We start from the raw sequence: 26,603 nt of genomic DNA on the forward strand, positions 1-26,603 counted from the left end.
GAGATTTAAAAGTTCAAGTTATCGTCGTAATAGAAGTCCTTCGGACTTAATTAGCACATGCACACTCTTCCTAAACGTTAGCTAACAAGGACTAACCTGGCACTAATTTAATGTGGTAAGCCATGTTAGAACGAGCAAATAAGCCTCCTCTGAGATCTTACTACCTTAATTAAACCCGCAATTTAAGGTAGCTGACTTCCTTCTCGGTGATGACAATAGGGTCACGGGGAATACTGAAGGCAAAGGCCTATCTGAACTGACTTCTGATCCTATTATCCCTCCAATTGTTGAAAGCCTCCATCAGGTACCTCGCCCCAACCACCACTGTTACATGACCATTACATAAGGGAATACACCTGTGATGCATCATCAATGATTCTCACTAAAATCCATGTAAACTTAGGAAACTGTTCACAACAGCGAGAGCAAGTTTTTGAAAGAACAGCCCCAAAACGGCACTCATACGCCCTTCCGACGGGTCAATTGAATAACATAAAGCCAACGCATCGCCCAGTGTGTTTTTAGACTAACATGGCTAACATAACGAGTTTGTAAGAAGGGATTTCAACCTTTCAATCCATCCTCGATCGTTATCGTTAAGGAAAACCCAGTATTAGTCGAGGCATTAAATACTAGTCATGGTTCGATAGTGTAAAGGTCGGGGTAGCTTGGAGCATTAATGACAGCGTTGTCCTCTCCTAATATTCTATGGATACTATTTAGAATTGACTTTGGGAAACCGAAATTGATCGTCATATTTGTTGTCCAGGCTAGCCAAGAACTTCTACCCAGAAGGCATAGGCGTACAAACTCACGGTTCAATGCAAGCTGTAAGGGGATTTGCTCCGCCCATGGGCTTCTCGACTAGCATCTTATTACGTCCAACTTGGGTGGTCGATTCCATCGCGGTAATCTGAACTTGGAATGGGCAGCTACGCTTGCTTACCAAGTTCAATTTGGAGATGCTATATGAAAACCAGCCTCCCATAAAATTTGAAGCGTCATAGCCGCCTAAAACTAGACTTCCATTTCTTGGGGCAGTAAAACTTTGTGGCCCAGCGTCGAGCTCCAGAACTTGACTCCAATCAATTTCACATTCTTCAGTGGCTGTAGCAATTTTGAACTCTCAGCAAACCCGATATGACTTATTGCATGCTGTTATCCCTGACTGATTAGGCCTTCAGTCATGGTCACTGACTGGTCTTGTATGCGCAGACCTGTCTCTACAACGTATTGGAATGGCGTATCTATATCACCCTTGGCAATACCGACCTATCCGGGGTAAAGAACAGACAGGGACGAAAGAGCCTCGGAGGATGCTGCTTTCCAATCTCCTCGATCAACGAATCCTCCTCTTCGCGAGCGATACTGCGCTGAAATAATTGTAACATGCGTAGAGCCGGAAGTCAGGGTGAGCCATCTGTCCGAAAAGACATCGCTCAATTGTATCAAAGTCGAGTTCACTGCAGTGCTTGCCATTCCAGAAACAATGGCGGTCGATCCAACACCAAGCAGGATACCAGTAGAGTGAACATAGGTTTCGCTTGTTGCCCAATAACTGCAGTTGTCGAACGGTAGCCTGACAACTGGCAGTTGGCAGTTTTGCTCTGCAAGTCCAGGATTGCGTAGTTGACTATTATGCGTGCAAGTATGTAAGAATGCCACTATCTCTCAAATAAATTGGGCTGGATCTCATCTTGTTCAACTTTTGAGCACTTTGATATATTGGAAGGACCAATCACCATCTTGATGTTATTCCTGTTGCGGGAATGGTAAGGGTAGAAGCAGTACACTTACCATTTAATCCCCGCTGCATCCATATGTGTTTTGCAGGCCCCAACCATAAGCAGCCAGCGTAGATAATCGATGCAAATAGTTCATCGTTAGACCAAGCCGCTAAACCAAATCACCATCTGCTATGCAAATAAATAAATAGTACTGTACAGCTGTATTAGATAATTGACGTGCATGAAACGCGAGTGGGACAGACAAGCGGGTGGGACAAAACTCTCTCATTTTACCGGTAGGGCTTAATAACCTGCGACATAGAAGCACTATATAGTTCCTGTTGATAAGCGACTGGACAGTCCTTGTGGGCAAGAATGAGTGTCTTCAGGCTGACTGTCTCGTCTCTGAGATGAGCGATTTGCGCCATCAAGGTATTGTTCTCCGTAGTGAACAACTCAACCTTGGTCTGTAGCTGGGTAAGCCATTGCTTCCTCCTGAGACGACACTTGTGGGCAGCGACGCTGGTTTGAGGAGTCAGTAAACTGTCACAATACAGAACAATCAGGGATTGTAAGACATACCGATTGCGCTCGAGAAAGTTCTTTCGCTTCTCGTCATTTGTCATCTTTGACATGGACACGCTCTCCTCCAGTCTCATCGTGGACCCTTCATCCGATAAATCCATGTTACTGTTGGTAGCAGCGGCATTGGTCTTGGATTTCTTATTAGTGGGAGCCTGGACCGTGGACTCATCCGATAAATCCATGTTACTGTTGGTAGCAGCGGCATTGGTCTTGGATTTCTTATTAGTGGGAGCCTGGACCGTGGACTCATCCGCTTTTCGTCGGCCGTTGGTGGGAGAGGGATTTCTCTTGCCCATGCCTCGAGTATTGAGCCTGGCTTGTTCGCTCTCATCAGAGGCTATACTAATCATACTCATGCCGCGAGCAGAGCCAATTGGATCCCAATTTACCCACGACATTTGCTGCGAAGGGATTATTCTCTGTGGAGCGACGGGAGCAGGGTGAGCGTGACCGGGGACGCCTGAAGTGGCGGCGAACTGGTTCGTACTCTGGGCATCGTTTCCGCCTCGAGCCAACATGTCCTTGTGATGGCAGAGGAGCACCGTTCTAATCACGTTTGGCCGCAGCGAAGAAAACAGCGAAAGGTAAAAAGGAACAGAAAAAGGACACTGAGATAGCCCGTGCCGTGGAATTGCGGCTTGTGCCCGACAAGATGCGAAGGCGTCTCGAAGAGCGACAAAGCGGTTGTCGGCGGGGTTATGTTCACATGTCAGAATTTGTAAAGGGACACTCCTGTCATCGGGCGTCCCGTGGCATTTGTGACAGACTGACAAGCGCAGGCTAGTAACTCAAAAACGCTCGGCGAATAGAATCGAGGGATGGCGATAAGGGAACAGAATGGGCAATCATTGGTTGTCGTATGATTTCTAAAATGTGCGATGACACGCTTTGCCCTCACACTTTGTGTCAGATATTGGGGTCAATTTTTTTTGTGTATCCCCCTCTCTGTCCGATAGTTGGGTTGGAACCCTATTTCTATCTGTTCAGTAATGACCTATCTAAGAGGTTATTACAGTGCTGAGACAGCTTTCTGCCCGGTAGTTCGGTCATCCGGTTAGCCGGTCTCATTTTCACCAGTATTCAACACTTTGCCAGCCCTGTCACGCTAAGGTAGCTAGCTGTATCCGTACGGTTTGCAGGACGTATTACCGAATAAAACCGACTGTCGAATGTCCGAAGGAGGCCCAAGCGTTGGTCAGTGCAAGTGCCCCTGATCGAATTTCAAGTCAAAAGAGGGGTTCAGGCCTTTTGATTGGCTGACTCCTTTGCTTTCTTCGTGGATAAATTCCGAGTTTCAACTGTTTGAACGATCGGAACACGTCGACGCGTGTACAATGTGTATCCGGGCCTTATCCGGTGTACATATTAAGAAACATGGAATTTCTAGACCTAGAAACATTCATTATTATTATTATCTCTAGTTTTCTGCAAATATGCATCTTAAAGTCGAGTTGACTAATATTATTATGAAACAGCCGTTCGAGAGCACTCAGACTAACTATAATACAGCTAGTAAATAAAGCGAGATAACTCTATGGCTCCAGGATCCTAGCTAAACTGAGCTATTCCGTAACAGGCCAGTCGATATTATTTCAGCCTCAGCCCAGTAAGCAGTCCGCCAGCGAAGTGGAGGTAGTCTGTTTGGCCAATGATAGGGATTAACTTTATGGAGCTCTACTGAAACCGAAGCCAACTACTTGACCGTGGCCTAAATCCAAGTGCCAATGCTGGCTTTAAAATGTTAATAACAGAATACGAAAATGTAACGCGCTGTGTCGTCCTGAGCCTGAGCGTAGCATACATGCAATACCCCAGCCTTACTCTTACTACCCCAACAAAGCATGGCGCCACAGCGCTTTGGCCCTGTAACTAATTGCTTACTCTTAACCGGCTCCTGCTTCAGCAAGGATTGGCGACAGGTGTATATGCCGTTTGAACCACGCAACTGAAAAGTGCAAACTAGGACAATACAAGGGATTCCGGGTAGGTGGCTTCGACATCGAGGTCAGCATGCAGAATTCCAGGCCCCAGACCTAACCCCTGAAGAAAAAAAAGGTTGTACTGCGTCTACCGAGTTGGTTGTGTATCTGTCCCTCCAAATGTGAATACCCCTATCCATGGCTCACTCTTGAAACGGGATTTGTTTTGATATATAAGAGAAACGTGTTGAAGTAAAAGGGTTGATTGTGTTGTTGTTAGTTCTAAGTTACATGTGCCTGAGAGGAGCACAGCTCCTTAAATAGTATCCACATCCCAGCCACCAGTAGGTCGGACCGCCTTAGCCACACTGTCTCAACATAGATAATGGATCGAGGCGATGAAGAGTCTGCCGATAAGTCGTCCTAGAAACTACCGTAGCTACTCGGAAGACTTTTTTTTTACTTTAAGATTCTTGTCAATTTCTGAGGGATCTCGATCATAAGAATAGAAGCCCTTGATTTCTCTATCTAATGAGTGGAAACAGGTCGGTTTCTTATACATAAGATGAATTGGTCCCCCGGGGCCGTTGTGTTGAAGAACTTGCTTTTTGGGAGACAAAGGTGATACTAAACTTCCGGGCTGCCGGTCTGAACAGCCTGCCTGCACTGCTGGAAGACGTTCCATCCGGTTTGATCAAGTGTATGACCCTCTGGTCTATTGGATGTGACAATTCTGAACATAGAGGGGTTGCGATAGATTAGATTAGATTAAATTATAGAGCGGACCAATCAGACGCCGGGAACGTCGTTATGAGTTTATGAGTTAACTCCTAAGTTAGCACCAATAACTCAGACTCAACTAATATGAGTTTTATGAATTAGAGTTATGAGTTAGAGTTATGAGTTAATTCATGAGTTAGGTTTGAGTTAACTAAAATGCCCATGTATGATTCTTATGGGTCGTAAGAATGTAATCGAAGAATAAGAAGGTATTATTAAATCGGGAATCCCGCGAGAAGGAAATGTCTAAATCTTCGCGCGGTCCGGGCATGCGTATAGAATAATTGTTGGCTTATTGAGGCAGCATGTTCTTGGACTCTTCGTCGTTAAGGAAGATCTCATCGACGGGGTCTCGGCGGTTCTCGAGGGGAACGTAGTCGCAATCGATGCAGGAGGGAAGGAAGATCTCTGTAAGTGACGTTTGTTAACTGATGTTTCGGTGGGTCACATTAATGACTTCATCGCAACATACCCGGATTCCAGGCAAAACCCTGGCTGGAGGAGACGTAGCAGATCTATGGCAGAAAATGTCAGTATGGATTTGCTGGAATATGGTATGTCGTCTTGCACCTCTGGAGGCCGGAGGAGAACGGGGCCGAAGTCACTTACCAGCCGAGGAGGGCCGTTCGGTTCGCCGATGTTAATGACGGTGCATTCTTGCTTGGAGAGAAAGGAGCCTGGGACAAAGTCAGCAATGCCGGCACAAACGATCTGTGGGTGCAATCACGTCGGGTTGGGGGAGGATCCGGCTTCAACCAACTTAGGAGGCTTGGTCGGCGGGCGTGCAGCGCCTTGTCCTTGCCAGCTGAAGGCGGGGAGCATGAAGGCGAGGTCGAGTAAGGACTATTGGCAGGAGAGCCAGTGCCCTTGTGACAAGAGGGCGTGGCCGACGGGCCAACGGGAATGGCGATGGAGGACGACATGCTGTGAGATGGTGAGAGGCAGCGACATACCGAAACGAAGGTTACTGTGTGACGGGCATCGGCCGAGTCGTAAGCAAGGAGGGAGAGTGAGTGAGCTTTCTGAGAATGGAATGAGTCAGGAAGCAAGCCGTCTGTATACGATGAGGGACGAAGAGACTCAAGAGAGAAAGGCCCGGAGGGAAGAAAGAAGACGAAGACGAAGAGAAGAGAAGATGGAAAGGTGGCGGGCGAGGTTCGCAAACGACGGCAGAAGGGTGGTTTCGAAATGCACAGTGATGGCAATTCTCGACCGCCGACAACCAGTGAATCGCTGCCGCATCATCCCGTGACGGGCGAGTGACCCGACGCTGATAAGCCACAGCCAGGTCGGTGCAGACGCCACGAGAGGACGGGAAAAAGAGCCAATGAAACCAGGACAACGAAACAGGGTCAACAAAACGTACGTAAGTCCTGTGCAAAATTAGCGACTCTTGATAGCTGGTCATTCTTGCGTCATGATGTTCTTTGTTTTCTTATTTAACTGTGACCCAGTTTTTGGCTTTCTGGAGGATCTAGGACTTACAAAGAATAACGTTGTATTAACCGAGCGGCGGATTATAGGCGAACAGCGAACTTTGGTATTTTTTTTTTTTGGCGGGACCTGCATATAAAAGGCACATCAAAATTGGTAAGAAGGCTTAACAATTTTTGAGGACTTTTCCCAGCTATTCCCGGCAAAGTGAAGGTTAACGTAACTTACCGGCCTGCTACCGGGTCACTGGAGACCTGTCTCATTGACTGGTCTTGATTTCTCGGTGCTTCTACCCGGAACATCACATTTGCTTCTCGTAAATTATCTGCATCATTATTGGGGAATCGATTTGCCAGCCAACAATATACCCTGATAATAAACCGGTAAATAACTAGTCCTATCGTCGCCCGCTGGATTAGCATTGCATGATAACGAGCAACATTCGTGACGTGGCCTCCGATCACAGATCCTTTTTTGCCAGCCTTTGAAGTGGACCAAGGTTGATCAAATCTCCGAGAGCAGGATATCAAATATCGTTGCCATGCTTCCACCATCGCTGCAGGCAAGCCTGAGTCAGATTCGATACTTTTACCGCATCATCAGCCTTGACACCTTACGACCGGGTGTCCTGGCCTCAGAGGCGCCCCAAAAAGCTCGGCTACCCTCACAGGCACATGTGCCGACTCTGACCCACGATCCGGTCGTCACTGAGATGCTCCAGTGGAATGATGTTCATCAGGATGCGGATTCGAAGGCCGTGTGCCCGCAACCGATGAGCCGGGTTCTTTACTCGGAGTCGGTGGATGATGATAATGCTATCAGGGGGTCATCTGGTATTAATTGGAAGTTTGCGCGGCAAGGTGAGGCGGATTCTAACAGGGGCCAAAAGTCATATCCGTCATGTTGATCATAAGTTCACTCTAGGCACAAGTCTCGTAAATATCTCCATCGATGGAGGCAGGCCCGCAGTCGCAGAGGAGGATGTTACTTTCGAGCGGAAGGCCTTCATTGATGGGGTGACGTATCTCCTCAGGGCACTTCCCCGGGACCTCGATGTTTGCGAACTGAGGCGGATCCAATCCGCTCTGCCGGAGGATGTTGCCCATCTGGACCAGGGGGCGGTTCAGCAAGGAGACGGCTTGACCCAATCCGCTTCCGGTCGCCCACGATCTATTCTGCACCGCAGTGTCCAGATGACCGTGGCCAACTTGATCCTCGCCCTCAGCTTTATGCTACCGTATCTGATGTATCTCATCAGCCACATAGCACGAATGGAGCGGAAATACAAGGTCTCCGAGACCGTGGTCGGCCATGGGCTCAGCTTTGTCAAATCGATCGGGAAACAGAGCTTGTCCCTTACCGAAACGATGTGCCAGATGAACGACGGGAAAGTTGGACAGGGTCTTCTGGAAGCATTCATATGGACGGTGGATGGGGTCGCACGGGGGATATCGGAGGGGCTTGGCGAGGGTCTACATCTCTATTGCTCCTCCCACTTCCACTGAAGGTGGACATTTCGCCTTGTCATTGGCCAAACCCCTGTATCTACCCCGAATTCCCCCGCATTCCATGCTCACTATAGAACCTCCAAGCAAATTTGAAGTCAGAGCGCTAATCTAGCCCTTTAATTGGTTGATTTCTTTACTATCTTTTCTTCCCGAGTTTCGAGTTCAACCTTATTTGAGGGGTCTGAACGCGTTGACGCGCGCATGACGTGTATCCTGGTCATCTATCTAACTTTCAGGGAAATTTGTGCTTTATAGAGTTGAAAGAATTCATCATTAGCACCGTATCAGTGATCAACCACTCTCAGTGAATCGCGCAGGCACTCCTCCAGAGAAGTTGGCGGCTTCTACAATGAGTCGACACGTTCTGATCGTCGGTGGCCATGGAAGGATTGCTCAGATCCTTACGCAGCAACTACTCAAGAGGTCATGGACCGTCACTAGCCTCATTCGGAGTCAGGACCAAGTCCCCCAGATCAACAGCCTGGCCAATGCTAGCCAGGGAAATTTGAACGTGCTGGTCCGTAATTTGGAACACGTCTACGATACTTCCCAGGCAAGATCGATCCTCGATGAAGTCAAACCAGATACCGTTGTTTGGTGCGCTGGAGCAGGTGGAGAGGCAAGGCCTGACCGAGTAAGAAATATATCAACTTAATCGAAGATGACGACTAATAAACCTCGCTAGACGTTTGCCATCGACCGAGATGCTGCTATTAACTTTATTAAGGCTGCAGTCCAGACGCCGACTGTTAAAAAATTACTTTTTATTTCGTATATTAACTGTCGTCGAGAGCGACCTAGTTGGTGGGATGAGGAAGCCTGGATATACGCGCAAGAGATGCAGAGAGGCGGTCTCTTCAGCTACTGTGAAGCTAAATTAGCAGCAGATGAGATACTTCTTCAGGAGGCGTCCAGCCGAGCTGACTTCTCGGGGATAAGTCTTCGCCTGGGCATACTGTCGGACGAACCCGCAGGGTTGATCGAGCTTGGAAAAACTACAACGTCGAGGGGTAGTGTTAGCCGGGCATCTGTAGCTGAAGTTATTGTGTTGCTGCTTGAGCATGAGACGGTGCAGACAGCCTGGCTGGATATGCTTGATGGCGCTGAAGATATTGAAACTGCTGTTGAACGTGTAGTCAATGACCGAGAGAATGCGGCTGAGGAAGGAAAACGACCGCAGACCTAGATGGCCGCAACTGGGTTCCTGTGTATATGGATGGCACTCACAGTTTGAGACATATGCGGTAGTAAGTATAATTATCAGAGGGATTAGTATGAAGATCTGGCGATTTATTCGCGAATAGTTTACACTTGTGAATATGGTTGCAAAATCTGCGCTATTATCCTAGCTGATACTAATGGCTTTAATAAGACTTGACCGAGCCCATTTAAGTGCTAATGAGGGTGCTCTATATAACTAGATGCGATCTAATGGGGTCAGTGGCATGTTGTTGGATCAGTGCCGATTTAGGTATATTGGCCTACAATACGCTAAATCTTCAGCCTAATACAGGCCGATTGTGGTAAGACCTGGCAGAGAACTATACTCGTCGAGATCTTACTTATCATTCTGCCAGCTTGCCCGTGATTGCTGGAAGTGCTCAAATAACGCAGAGCCGAACGGATTTCCAATATATCGGCGGGCTATGGAGAGAAGCAATAATTTTATATCTTCTCTGGAGCACTTCATGGCAGCACTATAACACGACACCCACAGAGCTGGCAGGCAAGGACGGCACACCTAGGTATGAAACCCCCCCAGTAACTTTGATAGGCCCTTCCTGGTCATGGGCACCAACGCCTGCTGTTATCAGCTTTGCATTGCCTGGTGATGTTAGGCTTCAGTATCAATGTGCCATGATCAAAGATATCAATTACAAGGCTGAGGGCGATAACCTATTTGGAGAAGACATACATGGCTCGCTCCAGCTCATGGGCCTTTTGCGACAAATGCGTTTCAAAGGCGGTGATCCATGGGAATCTTATTTTTGAAATAGGTACTATCTGCCCACAAAACCCATATCACCATTGGAGTCAAACTGTCCACAATAGTGATGAGGTGGAAACGGCATGTTTTATACCAGATAAATTTACCATCTTGTTGCAGTAAAAGTCGCGAAGAAAAGTGGCGTAGTGAGGTAGGTATTGTGATTATATGTCGCCCGACAAGCGAGTTTGGAATGAGTCGCGTTCTCTGTCGTCGCTAAACCTCTCAGTCGGCTTCGGGCCCGCCGTTTGAGGTATACATAGACATGATGCAGTACATCGGCTGAACCCACGACATCGCAGCAATGATGGCTAGTAAGACCGCCTCCGCTGCACTGTCGCCTGCTCGAATAAGACAGCGTATGCTCGCAGTTCCATCCTTGCCTTGTTTGACAGGTGACCTGCCTCGCGGGTGGAGAACGTACTCTGCATGGAGCCAAGGCTACTATGAGAGTTTGCGTGTTTGAGGTTTTGAGTTGCAACAAAAGAGCTGACCTGCTCAGTATCGGGCATCACATAGTGGATCCAGTGCCCTTTCTGAGCCGTAGTCTCGCAGGATCGTGCGGTACTTGGGCCATACGCCCAGGGGACATAGAACTTGGTGAGATGCGGAGGGAATCCAGGGGAGCTCACTTGCGAGCTGGGCGGCAACGTTGCCCTTTCTGAGTCTATCATCTGGCAAGGCTCAGAGCAGTAGGTTGCACCGTTGGATTGCACCTGCTTGTCGCAGGCAAGGCAAAACTGGTAAGTCCAGAGATCGAAAGCCATGGTGTCTGCGTATACCTGAGGGCAACTGCGGTAACGAGAGCTCGGATTGGTAGACAAGAAGGATTAAGTATACTCGAGGCCCTTTCCCCTATGCCACAAGGTTAAGATAGGTGTTCAGACGAGCAACCTACCAGTTTCAAGGTGCTAGGGGTCGTCAAGAATATAACTTCGTAGCAACCAATAGTAGGGAGGAATGTTACAAAAGCAGAAAGGGATAAAGTAGAGAAGCATCATGTCCTAATCAGGCTTAAGATAGGACAATAGCAGACAACCTCTCTACATAAGAGGATGCATTACATGTAGATCTTCCATCGTTAGTGAGCGATCTTTTCTGTTTTTGTTCTTTCATTAATCAAATGACGTCACTAACCTCCAACACCGGGGTCACCCGCAAATCCTTCACTTCAATGCACGTCGTGTGATCTCTTATCTATCGTCATGGCCTCGTACATGGCTTCTTTTGGCCGATGGCAGGTAAGACACGTGGCAGCATTCTGTCTCGGCTTGGAAAAGTCTTGGTGATATTTCTGATGCACCTTGAGAGCATGTCAAAATGGTAGTAGCCAAAGTCGCACCCATCCGGCGCCGTCTAGGCGCACAAGACCAGTATGCTCGAGGCACAGCCCCCCCGTAAGTGGGCAAGCCGCACGGCGACTGACAGGTGGGCACCCGGATGCCCATTTATCCTAGGGCGCTTGGGCGGGCGGTCAATAGGCGGACGGGTACCCGTCCTTCTAAAATGGGACGGGTCCCGTCCCAATTACCATATCTGGTATAGCTCACTCCGCTATCGGTCTCCTTCTCGCGCCATCTCGAATGTCGCGTTCTACTGCACTCGCTGCTAATCGTGTCGAGATTACGGGCTAACGACGACTGCTTCGCTATGAACGTCAAGCAATCTCAAAGTCCGACACCGTTTCCTGGCGACTGTCTCCCTCCTGAAGGCGAGTATGAGTCACGGGAGGCGCTATTCGAGACAATCAACGCCTGGGCAGCGACCAGGGGCTATGCGTTCATAACTGGAAGGTCAACCAAGGAGAAAACCGGCGGGAGGACGATCACGTACATGTGTGATCGTCGCCGTAACCATCCAATCGTTTCCAGAGAATGCCAACGTAAGACGACAACTCGAACAACAGGCTGCGAGTTCTCTGTACTGGCGAAGGAAAATAATGATAGAAGTACCTGGACTCTGCGGCACCGTTCTGACAGCCGATTCTCACTACATAACCATGAACCAAGCCAAGACACCACCGCCCACCCAGTACTTCGAACACTGTCTAAGGAGCACCTGTCTCAACTGACTGGCCTTGCCAACGCTGGGATAGCCCCTAAAGAAATTAGAACGTACATGCGGCAGAACACCGACACGATAGCAACACAACAGGACATCTACAATCGTATTGCAGATGCTAGACGAGAAGTGTGTCAAGGACAAAGCAGCATTAACGCACTTGCTGATCAGCTGTTTAGAGAAGGATTTTGGAGTCAATTTCAAACCGGTCCAGACGGTCGAGTCAAAGCTGTTCTATTTGCGCATCCCGAGTCAGTGGCATACCTACAGGCATATCCGCATGTCTTAATCTTAGACTGTACATATAAAACCAACAAATACGGCATGCCACTTTTGGACTTGATCGGTGTCGACTCTTGTCAACGTTCGTTCTGTGTCGCGTTCGCTTTCCTGAGTGGGGAATGTGAAGAAGACTATTTTTGGGCGTTAGATCGATTCCGATCGTTGTGCGAAACCCACAGGATTAGGCATCCCTCTGTCATCTTGACTGATCGCTGCCTAGCATGTATGAATGCTGTCGATACTTGCTTCCCATCGTCAAGGCCGCTGCTATGTCTCTGGCATGCTAACAAGGCAGTTGTCCGCTACTGTCAGCCAAGATTTACGCGCCAGACTCAAGGGGACAACCCGGGAATAGAGGCTTGGAATGAGTTTTACGGCCATTGGCATTCGATCATCAAGTCACCGAATGAACAAACTTTCCACGAACGAGTGTCCGAGTTTGAGAAGAAATATCTCCCGGACTATATCGAAGAAGTCAGATAAATCAAGACAAACTGGCTTGACCAATACAAAGAGAAGCTGGTGAAGGCGTGGGTCAATCAACACCCCCACTTTGACAACGTCGTTACTTCAAGGGTTGAAGGCATACACTGGCTGCTTAAGAGCCACCTCAAAGTATCTACATTGGACCTATTCGAAGCTTGGCGATCGATCAAGCATGCACTACTGAATCAACTGGCGGAGCTGAAGTCGAACCAAGCCAAGCAGAAGATCAGGACCCCTATTGAACTCTCCAGTACCCTCTATGGTGCAGTACGTGGTTGGGTGTCTCATGAAGCTTTGCGAAAAGTTGAGCAGCAACGAAAGCTTTTATTGCATGAAGACTCTGCTCCCATGTCAGCCTGTACTGGTTCTTTCTCACGATCACAAGGGCTACCCTGTGCTCACAAGCTGAAGGGTTTATTAGTTCGAGACCAGGCACTACAACTCGAAGATTTCCATCCGCACTGGCACTTGACTCGGAAAGATAATCGGCGACCCCTCTTAGAACCCCGCCAGCGAGTTGATCCAGTGGCTGCGAGTTCGTCTTTGCCGTTATCTAGTGTGAGAAGAGAACTTAGTGGTTTCGAAGTCATCGAAAACGCAAGGCCGATACGAAACCCTCCTTTGTGCAGCAAATGTCATATACTAGGTCACACAAGGAACTTGAAGGAGTGTCCAATACGATACTTAGAACTAAGAGCATTGCCAGTCGTATCTTCAGACCAGCCGCAGACGTATTCAGAAAACTTTCAGTGGATACCCTTTGCGGTCCCGGAGGAGCCAAGGCCACCAGCGATGGAAACGCTCGACGAAATACAGTGGCAACCAATCACGACTTTGGAAAATTTCGAGTTTGAGCCTGAATTAACTTGTCAAGATCTGCCATGCCAGTTGACCATCGAAACAGAGCAGGTGGACCGACACATAACGACTCCAGAACCTCGGCATCTATCACCTGCACCATCTATGTATACACCGCCGGTGTCTTCACAGTTAACTTCGGGAGACCCAGCTTCAGACCCAACTACACATCTAAGGTATGACGATCCACGAGCCATCCACCAGAGATACGTCAAGTCAAGAGAGGACTGGTATAAGGCTCAACCCCCGGGAACCTGGCTTGGTAATCGCCAGTATCGAAAAGCAATGGGCTTGCCTTTAGGATACCCAAAAGCAAGCTACAGCTGGTGCCTTGATTATAAGCAGATGGGGAGGTACTGCAAAACCTCGACGGGTCTGAGAGAGTGGACTAAAGAAGAGATGATGGCTTACTTAGACTGGGACAAAGCAGAGACTGATCGCATGGAAGCACGAGTAGCTGAGGAGACCGAGAACGGACGACTGTTTACAAGCAGAAGAGGCATGGGCGAGCTTTGGGAGATGGCTCAGCGAGATATCGATGAACAAGAAGCCTTGTATTCTGCCGCGGAACAGGAAGAAAGTTGTATTGTAGTTCAGCCGTAGTTCTAGTAGAGTTTATTAGAGTGGATGTATCACTTGAATACATCAAGGCTGTTCAAATCAAAGTCATCGACTTGCTTTGAAAAAAACATAGCAGGTTAATGGGACTTCAAGTAAAACCACTCGAGATAGTGGAATTGCACAGCGGGAGGCAATCCGATAGCGGAGAGGGCTAGACTGAATATGGCAATTGGGACGGGACCCGTCCCATTTTAGAAGGACGGGTACCCGTCCGCCTATTAGCCGCCCAATCTAAAGGCAAGATGTCGCAGGGTAGGCATCAGTAATCTAGCTATGCTTTAAGTAACTCTGCGGGATGGAATACCCCGCACAAGAGATAACTTAAGACATCAATCAACACATTTGCTGCTGCTCATCATATTCACTCTAACCCTTTAAGCACGCTCAGTGCGACACGTAGTGATAAGTTTGTAACGCTTGAGGTAAAGGGTAAACACGGTTCACCTACGTCACGTGTGTTGGCGTGGCCCGCTAACCAGCCAGGTTCCGGGTAAGCTGTGAAAGCGCGGTTCAGTCTGGCAGCATGGACCTTGGATCTCATATCACGTATCAGATATATCAAATGTTATTTCAAATCCAGGATTTTAAATTTGTTTGATTGAAATAAGATTTTGGCATACTTGATTGATTTGTTTGGCAATTTGTTTGATTGGATTTGATCTGTAGGCTGCGCTGAGCCAAGCACCAAAGTGTTCGGCGAAGTGGGGCGCTGCGGATTAATATTTAGGGCGCTTCGGCTGTCGGCCAAACCCCGGCATGGCTGCTGTTGGATAGCGGCTAAAACTGAGTAGGGGTAGAACCTGAACCTGAAGCCAATGATTCACCACCGGGCCGTGACCTTCGAGGCCAAATGCCGACGATACGGTTCATCTAAGCTCCACAATCGGCTAATGCCCAAAATGCACAATTAACAGTTAATCATGATACTATCTCTCGAAATTTAGTGGAAATCTACCTCGGCTCTCCATCGCGATACCGCCAAACATCCTTTCTCTGATCCATAAACTAAGCCGCACGATGGCCAGAAAGAGAACGGGAAGGGGCCAGTCGCGCTTCGACCAGCTCTCACGCATTTTCAAGGCAAAGGCGATTACAGATAGTGCCTTAACCCAAAAGCAATCGAATTTCAGGGGCAAACGTAGCTTTCCTACCGATGTCAGCCCCCTTCTGGTGTTAGCGTCCTTAAATGCAACCGAGTCTGCCATTTCCCATTTTATGATACAGAGGATAGACGAGCAGACTGAGGCTGCGCGCGATATGTCAATGCGAGGCGAGTCGACAGAGGTTGCCCAGCCCTCAAGATTCGGCCCTGACGTCACTTGCTTTGCGCTGAGGCACCATAACCTCAACGGTGGAGTTCAGTCGATGTTGAAGGGCGAGATAGAGGGCGCAATGGACCGCAAGCATTTAGAAAGCAAGAAACAACAAACGAATTTAGTTAAGCGAAAGGACCCAACCAAGCCAGAGGGTCTGGGGGAGCCAGTTGACGCAGGCAATACAGCTGAACTGGCTGAGTCCGAGGAGCAACGAGATGATGCAGAAGAGCCGAGATACGAAGTCGAAGAAATCATCAGTCACCGCATCCAAAACAAAACCGAGATCGAGCTCGAGGCCAGATGGAATGGCTGCTCCAAGCCCACATTTGTCGATGAGCGTACAATTCAACAAGACTACCCACTTGTGCTCTACGATTACTGGGAACTCAGGGGCGGCCGCGAAGAAGCAACAGGAATAAATTTGTTTCACGTTTTTCAAATCCGCCGGTGGAAGGTCAAGGACGAGAAATTGCAATTACTGGTACAGTGGGTTGGATACCCACCTAAGGATTCAACATGGGAGCTTGCTTGGAGGGTGGAGAAATTTGCGACAGAGATGCATGGGGCATATTTAATGACCCACAGGGCTGCGAGATCTGCTTGGGAGAAAGAGGAAAGTAAGACGCAGATTTGAGGTACCTGCTGTTTGGTAGCCATGATCCTTGCGTAGATATCATACTTACGTTATAGGAAGTTAGTGGCATTGTACAATACCAAACAGTAGGACAGCAAATGTCGCCTGAGAATTGCAACTAGGCAAGCCCCCATCGATAAAAGTTAAGCCAGTCTGTTGGCTACGTCACACTTCACTTAAAAGGGCCTCAAGATCATTAGCATTGGATGGGTTGCAGCTTGCCAGGTCGTTCCCACGAGAGGAGTTCGGCCATCTGTATCAGCGGTATTGACGGCAGGCCCCTTCGAGGAGAAGTTCGACAATTTCAGGGAATCTTTCGCAGGCAGCCAAGTGCAAAACGGTTGTACCCGAAGGACGAGGAAATAAGGTTGCATCCGTTTGTTCCCCATACCCCCAAGAAAGATTGTAGGATTGAACCCCGTTCAAAAAGAGACCTCGTAATTGAGTACCAGTATTGTTGTCAAGGAATCGGCGAACAATTTCGAAGTGGTCCTGCACCATGAAGCTGACAGTGAAGGCGATTTCTAGGGCTTAGTCTCCTCCCAGATCTACGCACCGCGGCTTAGCATCAATGGCTTTTTGGAACCTCACTCTTAATGCATCGATCACTTTATCCGTGTTAAAGCAAAAACGGTTTGATTGTATTGTTGTTTTTTTCCAAGTTCCATGTGTCTGAGAGGAGCAGGGCTGCCGTCAGATCAGACTAGCAATCAGTTCAATCAGTTCAAATCAGATATTGAATTTTATCAGCTCAATCAACTCAGATCCAGACGTCTATCCTGTTGAAACAGTTTGGCTAAGGTGGTCCGACCTACTGGTGGCTGGGATGTGGATACTATGTAAGGAGCTGTGCTCCTCTCAGACATATGGAACTTAGAACTAACAACAACACAATGAACCTATTCGTTTTATCATATCCATCTGATATATCTGATATTTCTCGAAAAGCGAGCGGCTACCCTAGAACTGCCGGATCATCTATTTGTTCCGGCTCCGCAGAGGGAAGCTCTTTCTAAGAAGTAACGGAGTCACAGGGGTCAGCCGAGCTGATTGGCCCTGGACCCTTGCTCGCCTGGGTCTTGGCTAGAGGCAAATCAAAAGGCAGATTACCTCCTTTTCCTACCTTTCGCTCTAGTTCAGCATAGCCTTAGCCAGACAAACAAATCCACCCCTGGATCGTCAGAAACGTATCTTGGCTGTTCAATTTCAAGCCATCCACATCTGCTGCTCATGGCTTATGGCATATAATGTCCGAGACCGCTTTGAAAGGCAGCCTTGCCAGCAGCCCGTCGCCATCGCCGCCACCCACGTTTCCTTGTCTTGGGTCCCGACCCAAGAGCATTGCCAAGCAGTATGATGAAGCTTTAGCTTTGGCCTCGACTGCCGATTCTTCTGTTGACGACCTTTACAAAATTACCTGGGGCCAACGGCGTTTCGTCATTGCAAGCCTCTTAGGTAGGAGGAAGAGCAGAGGCCGGCGAAGTTGGATAGGAAGCCATGGCTGGTTCCTGACAGAATTGAAGAGAGACAATACATCTAGCGGAGATATCTGGTGTTGCTGGCTCTGTGATGATAAAGGCGCGCCGCGGTTTTTTAATGCTCAGTCGACATCCTCGGCACAAGCTCACCTTTACAAGTTAGCGCTCCTTCCCATTTCCAGGCTATCACTTACGGTTTCAGAGCTCACAGGATCACCGAGACCTTCGAAGCGGGCTCACCTGGCGATTCGTCGGTTCTCGATCTTCAAAAAAGCGCATCCAAGAAACGCCCAGCCCCTTCTTCCCTAGTTCTTCCCCGAGCGAAGATGGCACGGATCAGAGAACTCTCAGTTGGCTATATTGTTGATTCCAATCCTCCCTTTACTACTTTTGAGAGTACCTACCTACAGGAGCTGTTCCATCAGTTGGACTCTGATCTTCATATCCAGATACCCTGGGGTCGAACTACAGCAAAGAAAGACCTAGAGGACATACTCTCATTGAAGAAAGCGGCCGTCAAGGAGGAACTTGACGAGGCTGTTACACAGATACATATCAGCTTCGACCTCTGGACCTCTCCGAACAGACTAACTTTCATTTCGATCTTTGGTCACTTCATTGATCGGAGCAACTTATACCAAAGCCCGCTACTGGCTTTCAGGAGGCAGATCGGGTTTTGCTGGCGAGAATCTCGCATACACTGTAAGAAATGTTGTCCGTGATTGGGGGATTGATCGCAAGATTGGGGTCTCGATCTGTGACAATGCAGCTAGCAATGACGTTTGCTTGCGAAACTTCTACACGAACCTCGATGCCTCGATAACTCGAGCGGATGCGGAGGCACGAAGGATGCGATGTTTCGGGCATATCTTAAACCTTGTTGCCCAAGCTTTCCTCTATGGCGACGATGCCACTTCTTTTGAACTTCAATCTGAGGCTTATGGCATGCTGGAGCGGGTCGAGGAAGACCTCGAACACTGGCGAGCTAAGGGCCCAGTTGGGAAGCTTCATAATATCATCAAGTTCATCCGGGCCTCTCCGCAGCGCACTGAAGCATTCAAAGCACATGCTAGGGAGCAGGAAGAGGCAGACATTTATAAGCTTGCGGAAGAGTCAACAGCTGAGCTGGAAGTGATACAAAACAACGCTACGAGATGGAACTCGACCTACATGATGATCGAGCGCGCCTTGGTTAAGCTGTCTGAGCTCAATAGCTTCATCCAAGATTTAGGGCTGGAAGCAGATGCCTCAAAAAGGGTTCCCGCGGCCGATATCCTGACCTCCGATGACTGGAAGGTCCTTAGGGAAGTCAGTCATATCCTGGAGCCAATCTACAATATGACAATGAGAACACAAGGATGGGGTACAAGTGGAGGCCACGGCCGGCTCTGGGAGGTCATGACAGGGATGGAGTATATTCTGGAACATTTAGAAGATTGGAAGCTTCTCTACGAGGATGAAACTGCGAATCATGCTACAGAGGAAAGACGTAGAGCTCAGGGGGAGGAGCTTGAATCGGTTGCAGATACGAAGTCAATGTCTGCGCGGCTTTCTGTAGTCGGGCAAACTCGAGAGCGACCCTTGCGCCAGTCACAACTACCATCGCGACTCCAAGGGTTTGAGATCACGCCGTTACACCGCCGTCGCGAAACGGTTCTTTCGGCTTGTCCATCCACCAGCCCATTGTTTAACGAAGGTGCTCTTCCTGTACATTCTCGAGGAGACTACCTGCAGGACGATGCTCGCTCCGTAAGTAACATTGCCAGTATGGAGGGTCAAGAGCGTGCTAGTATCAGGGCAAGCATAAACGCTGCTTGGATTAAGCTGAACGAGTATTATACTCTTCTGGGGTGGTTGCCTCTGTTTGCGGCCTCTGTTGTTCTGAATCCGGACCTTGGCCTCCGGTGGTTGGAGACTAATTGGACTTCCCCAGAGCAGCTACAATGGCTTCGGGATGAAAAGGATGGCATCAAAGCCTACTTTGAGCGTTGGTACTCGAAAAACGACGATGATGCTTCTGAGAGCATTTTGGCCACCTCGTTGACGCCCCGACCTGAGCAAAGTAGGTTTGAGCAGTGGATGAAAAGTCGGCAGCCTAAGCTCTCGGCAACAGGCAGTGAGCTTGAACGATACTATAGGCTCGAGCCGGAACAGGTAGATGACCCTGTTGTTTGGTGGATTGATCATAGCAATGCTTTTCCGCGTTTAAGTAGATTTGCATTGGATGTCCTTGCAATCCCGGCCATGTCAACCGATTGTGAGAGAGCATTCAGTCTTGCGAAGCTTACAGTCATCTCACAGCGACATTCTCTGCTTGGATCGAGCATTGAGTCGGTCCAACTACTGAAGAACTGGATTAGGGGAGGGTGTGTTGGTCTGGGGGACCTTGATTGGGCAATAAGGCCAGTCAGAACCCAGGGGTAGGATCCTGAGGCTGGGGATAGCTTCACGTGACCTATTATATATCAGGTATCAATCAATCAATCAATCAATCAATCAATCAATCAATCAGATCAGATACAGAGGGCAAGCTATCAGTTCAGTTCAGATTTACGCCCTAATCTGATTTGATTGATCTGACGGCAGCCCTGTTGGCTACACTTGCACTCCGAATCTTTGGAACCATAGCCAATTCAGTTCCCTCCGAGAGATTATTCTCAGCGGTTAACTTCCTCCACAGCAAGGCACGCAACAGGCTCACACCAGCCAACGCTGACAAATTGACGCTCATCTACATGAACGAACAGGTGCTAGAGAGGCCAACGCAGTCTCAGAATCAACCACTTGTTCATCACAATGAGGTTGATTCTACGGCGGTCAGCTGGGAAGATTTGGCAGAAGACGGTTGGCTTACTCTCGAAGATACATATATGGAAATCCATTGTGCGTCGAGTCTGGAAGTTGACGCTGTTATCGGTGAGCTTACTCTCCAACCCGCCTCCGATGGGGAAGAGACAGTTGTGGACACATTTGAAGTCCAAGATGGGTCAGAGAGCGAAGGAACGGAGGAAATTTTGACCTAATTTGGCTTGGTTATTTGTATTATATGACCCTTGGGCAGCTTTATATATGGGGTAGTTATATTGTAATAAAAAGCGCGCTTTTTATTAGGAATAAAATGCAGCTTAATACACATGTGTATTATGCACGTGCCCATCCCTAGGCCCGACCGTTAGGCACAATACGGCACGTAGACAATCAGTTAGCGCCTATTTTAGGGGGTGCCAGGCAGCCTCACTGTTAGGGTTTTATTATGACCCTACTTTGTTCTCAACTGAACGGTTGACTACAATATGGCATGACCAAGACCTACTGACGCCTACACAACACGAAAAACCAAGCCAGCTTAAGTCGGTTTTCTTCCGCTTTTTCGCTGTCAGACCCTTCTGACCCATCTTCGTACTTAATTACAGTTGTTTCTTCGCCGTCAGAAGCGTATTGATGAGTTTACTCATCAATAACAGCCAGGGTTGGCGACCAATGGCGCAACGCCGCAATGATAGGCCTCGGCAGTGTTCCTGAGAGCCCTGGCAGCGAAGGGAAGACCAATAGCGCAATGTCGCATAATCTTTGCACTCCGCGTTCATTGCCTCGACGCCTGAGCCCAAACCCAGATGACGAGTTGGTACGGACATCGTGTATAAGAGGAGCATGTCTTCGCCCCTACTTCATCTGTTGCCTCCCTCTTCATTCCACACCAAAACCCTCCGCGCACCGATTGACGAAATCCCACTCTCTTCAGCCCAAATCTCTTTCTCAGTCCCGGAGGTCATCGTGGCTTTAGCCACGACCGTTCTGTCGCTCTTGGTCGCGTTTCTATCCTTCTTGGTAGCCAACACGAGCTTCCAACGGGCCCGGAACGACCGCCACTCGTCAACACGAGCTTAGTTCAGAGTCGCTCGAGGACCACAGAGATCGAGAATGAAGTTGTGCTTAGGTGGAGTTCCACGTGAGTGTGATGACGCCTAAGCATGTACAGGGTCGGCTGACTTAAGACACGATCAAAGTAATGCTATCAAATATTGTCATTTTGCCTTGCATTTGCAGCCAGTCAACTACAACAAGTGAAAAGATACCATGAGTTACTGGCAATTAGACCTTGGGAGTTTGGATAGGGCATAGGGCACTGGTTCTGTCACCAAAGGTTTTGGGCAGATTTGGGTTGAAAGGACTTAGAAAGGATAGATTTCAGAGGGTTTCATTACGTTTGGTTAACAGGGCCAGAGACATGTACTCTATTTGTTTTAATATACATTTCATCATCCAAGGCCTCAGTCATCTAGCTCAACTACTGAACAACTACTTGGTGACGGTGCATCTAGGCTGCGCTGGGATGACGCAGAATCAAACAGTCCCTTGCCAAACTTTTCCAACAAAAACTTCTGCACATCCTCATTCCCTCCATTTCCTATCACTAACCCCTCCGCGTCTCCATCAATCTTGAGGCCCTCAAGGCTCGTAGCTCTCGACAAAGCGACGTAGACCTGACCCTCGGCAAAAGCCCTAGACAAGTTGACGATGACGCGGTTCAGAGTCATGCCCTGGCTCATGTGAACGCTGATAGCCCATCCCGGCAGAAGCGGGATCTGCGTCCGGTGAAGCAGAGAATACGGCTCTTTGCCGTATGAGTTGACCATGCAGTTAGCAAAGATGGTACGTGTCTTGCCGTTTTGAAATTTCACCACCGGCCATTTCGTCGCCTTGAACTTGGCGATCTGGACTTCCCTGAGTTTCGCGTGCTCCCCGTTGATGATCTGCCAGGGCGGAGATATGTCATCCTTGCGTCTGGCCCTTGGCAAAACTTTGGGATCGTAGTCTTCAAACCCGCAGATTATGCCCTGGCTCCCGTTGCACAGCCCTGCCGAGATGCTCAGGTTGACCTGCAGCACGACCAGCATACCCACCCGCAGGATGACCTCTGGTTGCAACCGGTGGTCCCTGCAGGCGGCCAGTGTTCCGTCCGAGTTCCGCTCGTTGTAGCAGTGATCGGAATGGTCTGGTATGGTCTGGTATGGGGGGTCAAACCAAACCATACCAGATGCTTACATAATAACCGGTATGGTATTACCGGTAAGACCAATAATACCATTAAGGATGCCAAGACTTTTAAGTACGACGTCGAAAAACTATAGAAGGGCGAGAGAAAGTGTATTATACTACTAGCTAGTGACCCAATCGTCATCGTTCTCACTGTCCTCACTATCGTTGTTCTCCTCAACCCGGGGCTTTCCATACCAAGCCCGGAGACACTCACAGGCCTCTATAATATCCGCCTTCAGCCTACCACGGCGATCAACTATGGTAAGCTTTGCACTGCTGAAAAGGCGTTCACACTCATCTGACATGGGTGAGACCGCAAACAGATCCAGAGCGAAGCGAGCAAGATCTCTTTGGGAGTCATAACGGGATAGCCAGTATGCGATAGCCTCATCGCAACCTGCCTCGTCGTCATGAAGCCGGTCGGTGGAAATGTATTGTTCATACAAATCGGCTGCAGAGACCGGAGCGTCTATTCGAATGCGTTTGTGTTCCCTCTGGCGGTCAAATGCGGGGTCAGGATATCTCTCCTTTCTGACTAGTGGCGGCAGCATCTCAACGGCGTATCGTCCCTTATACTCTGTCTCCCAGAGCTGCTTCACCGCAGATTGTGCGTTATCAAACCACTCTTGTTTTTCTTTTCCTGCTTGGAGTACCCATTCTTGCCTGAACCATGCCCATTTTCGATATGGGTCCAGTATCTGAGCTGCATAGTACGCTGGTGGAAGGTCAGTATCTTCAGGGAATCGATTCTGCCAGTTCAGCTGCTGGTTGCTGTAATACTCCTCGCACTTTGACCACGCAGCATCTGCGCAACCCTGAAGATACTTCCATGTGAAATTATTGTCGTCTTCGGTATCGATTGTATCGTAGTGATCTTTTGTTTCATTTATTTCTCGAAGAAGGCAGTCCAGAGTTGAAAACCAGTCGGCGAGGGATGTTTTTTTCCCCTCAGAGAGCAAAGTTGCGGCGTAGAAGTCCTTCAGAGCAAGCTCACTCTTTTCAAGCTCGAACCAGTGCTGTCCATCAAGTTTGAAGTTCGCAATCCCATGAGAGCCTTTCCCAGGTACATGGCGAGCTGAAAAGATCTCCAAACGTTCACGAACATTCAACGCCCGCGTAATTGAATGAAACCACGAATTCCAGTGTGTCGAGTTGTTCTGGATAAGTTCGAGCCTATCGAATTCGGCGAGATCTCCGCCGACAATTATTGCAGTAAACTCCTCACGACGTTGCGGGGTAAGCCTAATGTATCGCACGAGGTTGTGAAGCCGACCCAAGCACCCAAATCGTTTCCAGAGCTCTTCCACCTTCGCATAGTCTCCGCGTTGATAGTGTTTTTCGAGCTTTGCTAGATACCTTTCGCAGTCCCGGCCCATAAGGAATGCCTGGCAGCAGAGATTAATAATATGGCCCAAGCAATGAAGCCGGCGATGGCGGCGTTGCTTGGGCGTCATCCATGGGCAGAGCTCCTTGAGTATGAACTCAACAGCGGTATCATTCGACGAGGCGTTATCCAGCATGAAGTATCCGATCTGATCTCCGCCAACATCATATTCTCTTAACAATTCAAGAATCGCTGACCCAATATTCTCGCCAGTGTGTTCGCCGTACACGCGTCGTATACCCAAAACGGTAGTTTGTCGCTTGCCGGCAGTGTCGATCCACATAGCGATAACCCCAAGAACAGCGTAAGGGTTTGGAGAAGTCCAAAGATCAAAGGAAATGGAGATTCTACTCCTCGCCTGCCGGAGGTCCTCCCTGAGCCGTTGCTTTTTCGACCTAAAGGCATCCATAACCCAACTTCGGATAGTTTTCGTTGCTTTTGGGAGATGACTGAGAAGCGCCGGGTTTAAAAAGAATAATAGCTCGCGGAAATACTGGTTTTCAAATTGGAAGAAAGCGATGTGGCAATACACGATCCAACGAACCAGGAGTTCTTTGAACTTTTCAATTGTCTTTCCAGAAGAAGGTATTAGTCGCAGCCGCGCTCCTCTGCTGCTCCAGTACAGACTTCCGTGTCCGACTACGTTTCTTGATACCACTCTGAGGGTCGATCTGATGCTTCTGTTCAAGATGGTTTCTCACTCCAGACGTGCCATTGATAATAAATAGCTCTTGCTTGTGCTTTCCGGCTGCACACTCGTGGCAGTAATACATCTGTCTCGGATGTAGCAAGACCATACTTCCATACATGTGATGAGCCCAGACGGGCTGCTTTCTTTGTGGTCTTTTCGCGATTCAAGTACGTGATATTGTCTTGTACAAATTCGTCTGGAGGCTCGGGATACTGAAGGGCAGCAGGTGATGGCGTCGAGACAGGTAGTGTGGGAGCAGGCGAACGTGTAGGAGTCTTGAAGGATAATGGCGTTGAGCTCGTAGCCAGAGAGGACGGCGAGGTTGGAACTGGAGATTCCATATGTGATACCTCAATACCGTAAATAGGTCAACTACGTGTTGTAGGATTGTAATTTTAAGCCGAGAAAATTCTTGACCTTGAGGCGCTAGCCAGTTTGGTCCATAACCCAGCCGCCTAGCGCCACCAACTCAGCCTATTTTTAGCCCATTTTAGCCTTACTGGTATGACTTGGTATACCGGTAATACCATGGTATTGAGATTTCTTCAAACCATACCAAGTCTTGGCGGTATTTACCATACCAATACCAACTCATACCAGACCATTCCGATCACTGCGTTGTAGTGATATAGGTGCTCGTGTTTTGGGTTCCATTCGAACTCGTCTATCGCCTGGTAGTCGACTGTGGGCGTCTTTAGTTTGTTGAAGTTCTCCCGGTTCACCTTGTTGACCTCATGCTTCATGCAGAGCAGTTGGGCTGCCCCGCCGACCTTGCAGGGATGGTCCATGAGGGTCTTTGTCTCGTCTCGTGAAAAGGGAATGCCAAGTCGGCATTTCTGCAGCATTTGAATGAAGGTCTGGTCCTTCTGGCGATGGATCTCTCGGAGGTGGACGTGCTCAAATTTGGCCTTCTTCCAGGCCATGCTCTTGAATGCCCATTTGTCCGTCTCTTCGAATGGGCCGTGACATTCGTCGCAATTGAACTCGGTATCGTCATCGTTAGGGAGCATCTCTCCTCCGCACAAGTAGCAGAATTGGAACGGCTTCACTGGCGGTAGCTGGCAGAAGTCGCCCGTTACGATCAACTGCAGGCCTCCAAATGGGGGCGGGTCTCTCTCCATCCTGCCCTCGTAGTCATTCCAGCACCTAACGGCCGTGATGCAGTGGTTCATGCGCTCGAGGTGGTGGTTCTCGACCATGCTGATCTCGTCAATGATGAGCACGTCCGTGCCCTTGATGCGCTTCCTGATGTGCTTGCGGAAGCCTTCCTTGATGAGCCTATTGAGGTCGTACTTGAAGTGATCGGGTGTCCAGCCCATGTACGACCACGTCGACATGCCGTTGACCTGCAGGGCGGCTCGTCCAGTGGGTGCAACAATATTGACGATCTTGCCCATGCCTTCCAGCTTCTTGACGACGGCCTTGAGGACAGTGGATTTGCCGCAGCCGGCAGAGCCGGTGTAGAACACGTTGCGGCCGCGCAGGATTAGATCGACGACATCTTGCTGCTCCTTACACAGCGTCGGCTCGGTATCCGGCTTGTCCATGGGATTCGCCGAAATTCCTTGGACGCGAGGTTTTGCTTGAGACGGTGACTCATCTTCCTCGTCATCGCTGAGGGATGAGATTGACAGGAAGCCATCGTCATCACGCTCAATCTGATCGGGTAACTGGGATCGTTGCGCTTTGGGGGTGGGCTCACTGTCCGAGTCTGAATCGGATGAGACGTCGATGATAGCCTCGGGCAGCGGACGAGACGGCGTCATGCTGGCTCCATAAGGTCGCTTCCTCTTGGTGCCAGCCATGCTTGAG

General features: G+C 49.0%; 8 protein-coding genes across 10 annotated transcripts; 4 read left to right on the forward strand and 4 right to left on the reverse strand.

Moving 5' to 3' along the window:
- Positions 1 to 636: 636 nt before the first annotated feature.
- On the reverse strand, positions 637 to 904 carry FOXG_19614 (uncharacterized protein; the record flags this gene model as incomplete). Its single annotated transcript, XM_018399875.1, has 2 exons — positions 637 to 706; positions 816 to 904. The coding sequence occupies 2 exons, from the start codon at positions 902 to 904 to the stop codon at positions 637 to 639; spliced, it is 159 nt and encodes a 52-aa protein (XP_018244301.1).
- A 990-nt stretch (positions 905 to 1,894) lies between these two features.
- FOXG_07028 (uncharacterized protein) lies at positions 1,895 to 3,021 on the reverse strand. 3 transcript variants are annotated; one of them, XM_018385665.1, is made up of 4 exons: positions 2,546 to 2,961; positions 2,310 to 2,464; positions 1,991 to 2,249; positions 1,914 to 1,938 (listed from the first exon to the last, which is right to left on the reverse strand). In XM_018385665.1, exons 1-3 carry the CDS (start codon positions 2,828 to 2,830, stop codon positions 2,018 to 2,020), a joined length of 672 nt encoding a protein of 223 aa, XP_018244304.1. In that variant the 5' UTR covers positions 2,831 to 2,961; the 3' UTR covers positions 1,914 to 1,938; positions 1,991 to 2,017. The 3 variants fall into 3 exon arrangements, with proteins under 3 accessions (XP_018244303.1, XP_018244302.1, XP_018244304.1); XM_018385664.1 differs by having other exon boundaries at positions 1,895 to 1,938; positions 2,310 to 3,021; XM_018385663.1 differs by having other exon boundaries at positions 1,895 to 2,249; positions 2,310 to 3,005.
- Positions 3,022 to 5,266: 2,245 nt separating this feature from the next.
- FOXG_07029 (uncharacterized protein) lies at positions 5,267 to 5,934 on the reverse strand (the record flags this gene model as incomplete). The annotated part of the gene is made up of 4 exons (XM_018385666.1): positions 5,267 to 5,419; positions 5,484 to 5,526; positions 5,621 to 5,688; positions 5,772 to 5,934. The coding sequence occupies 4 exons, from the start codon at positions 5,932 to 5,934 to the stop codon at positions 5,304 to 5,306; spliced, it is 390 nt and encodes a 129-aa protein (XP_018244305.1). The 3' UTR covers positions 5,267 to 5,303.
- A 1,052-nt stretch (positions 5,935 to 6,986) lies between these two features.
- FOXG_19615 (uncharacterized protein) lies at positions 6,987 to 7,950 on the forward strand (the record flags this gene model as incomplete). Its single annotated transcript, XM_018399876.1, has 2 exons — positions 6,987 to 7,305; positions 7,370 to 7,950. 2 exons carry the CDS (start codon positions 6,987 to 6,989, stop codon positions 7,948 to 7,950), a joined length of 900 nt encoding a protein of 299 aa, XP_018244306.1.
- A 352-nt stretch (positions 7,951 to 8,302) lies between these two features.
- On the forward strand, positions 8,303 to 9,139 carry FOXG_07031 (uncharacterized protein; the record flags this gene model as incomplete). Its single annotated transcript, XM_018385667.1, has 2 exons — positions 8,303 to 8,587; positions 8,639 to 9,139. 2 exons carry the CDS (start codon positions 8,303 to 8,305, stop codon positions 9,137 to 9,139), a joined length of 786 nt encoding a protein of 261 aa, XP_018244307.1.
- A 95-nt stretch (positions 9,140 to 9,234) lies between these two features.
- On the reverse strand, positions 9,235 to 11,291 carry FOXG_07032 (uncharacterized protein). Its single transcript, XM_018385668.1, has 2 exons — positions 11,078 to 11,291; positions 9,235 to 11,012 (listed from the first exon to the last, which is right to left on the reverse strand). The coding sequence occupies exon 2, from the start codon at positions 10,705 to 10,707 to the stop codon at positions 10,252 to 10,254; it is 456 nt and encodes a 151-aa protein (XP_018244308.1). The 5' UTR covers positions 10,708 to 11,012; positions 11,078 to 11,291; the 3' UTR covers positions 9,235 to 10,251.
- A 3,740-nt stretch (positions 11,292 to 15,031) lies between these two features.
- FOXG_07033 (uncharacterized protein) lies at positions 15,032 to 16,671 on the forward strand. The gene has a single exon (XM_018385669.1). It carries the CDS (start codon positions 15,266 to 15,268, stop codon positions 16,196 to 16,198), a length of 933 nt encoding a protein of 310 aa, XP_018244309.1. The 5' UTR covers positions 15,032 to 15,265; the 3' UTR covers positions 16,199 to 16,671.
- Positions 16,672 to 17,445: 774 nt separating this feature from the next.
- Positions 17,446 to 20,699, forward strand: FOXG_07034 (uncharacterized protein; the record flags this gene model as incomplete). Its single annotated transcript, XM_018385670.1, has 4 exons — positions 17,446 to 17,834; positions 17,879 to 18,285; positions 18,338 to 20,042; positions 20,357 to 20,699. 4 exons carry the CDS (start codon positions 17,446 to 17,448, stop codon positions 20,697 to 20,699), a joined length of 2,844 nt encoding a protein of 947 aa, XP_018244310.1.
- Between the last annotated feature and the right edge of the window lie 5,904 nt (positions 20,700 to 26,603).

The sequence above is a fragment of the Fusarium oxysporum genome, chromosome 6 (assembly GCF_000149955.1).
Source record: "Fusarium oxysporum f. sp. lycopersici 4287 chromosome 6, whole genome shotgun sequence".
NCBI classification, from domain to species: Eukaryota; Fungi; Ascomycota; class Sordariomycetes; order Hypocreales; family Nectriaceae; genus Fusarium; species Fusarium oxysporum.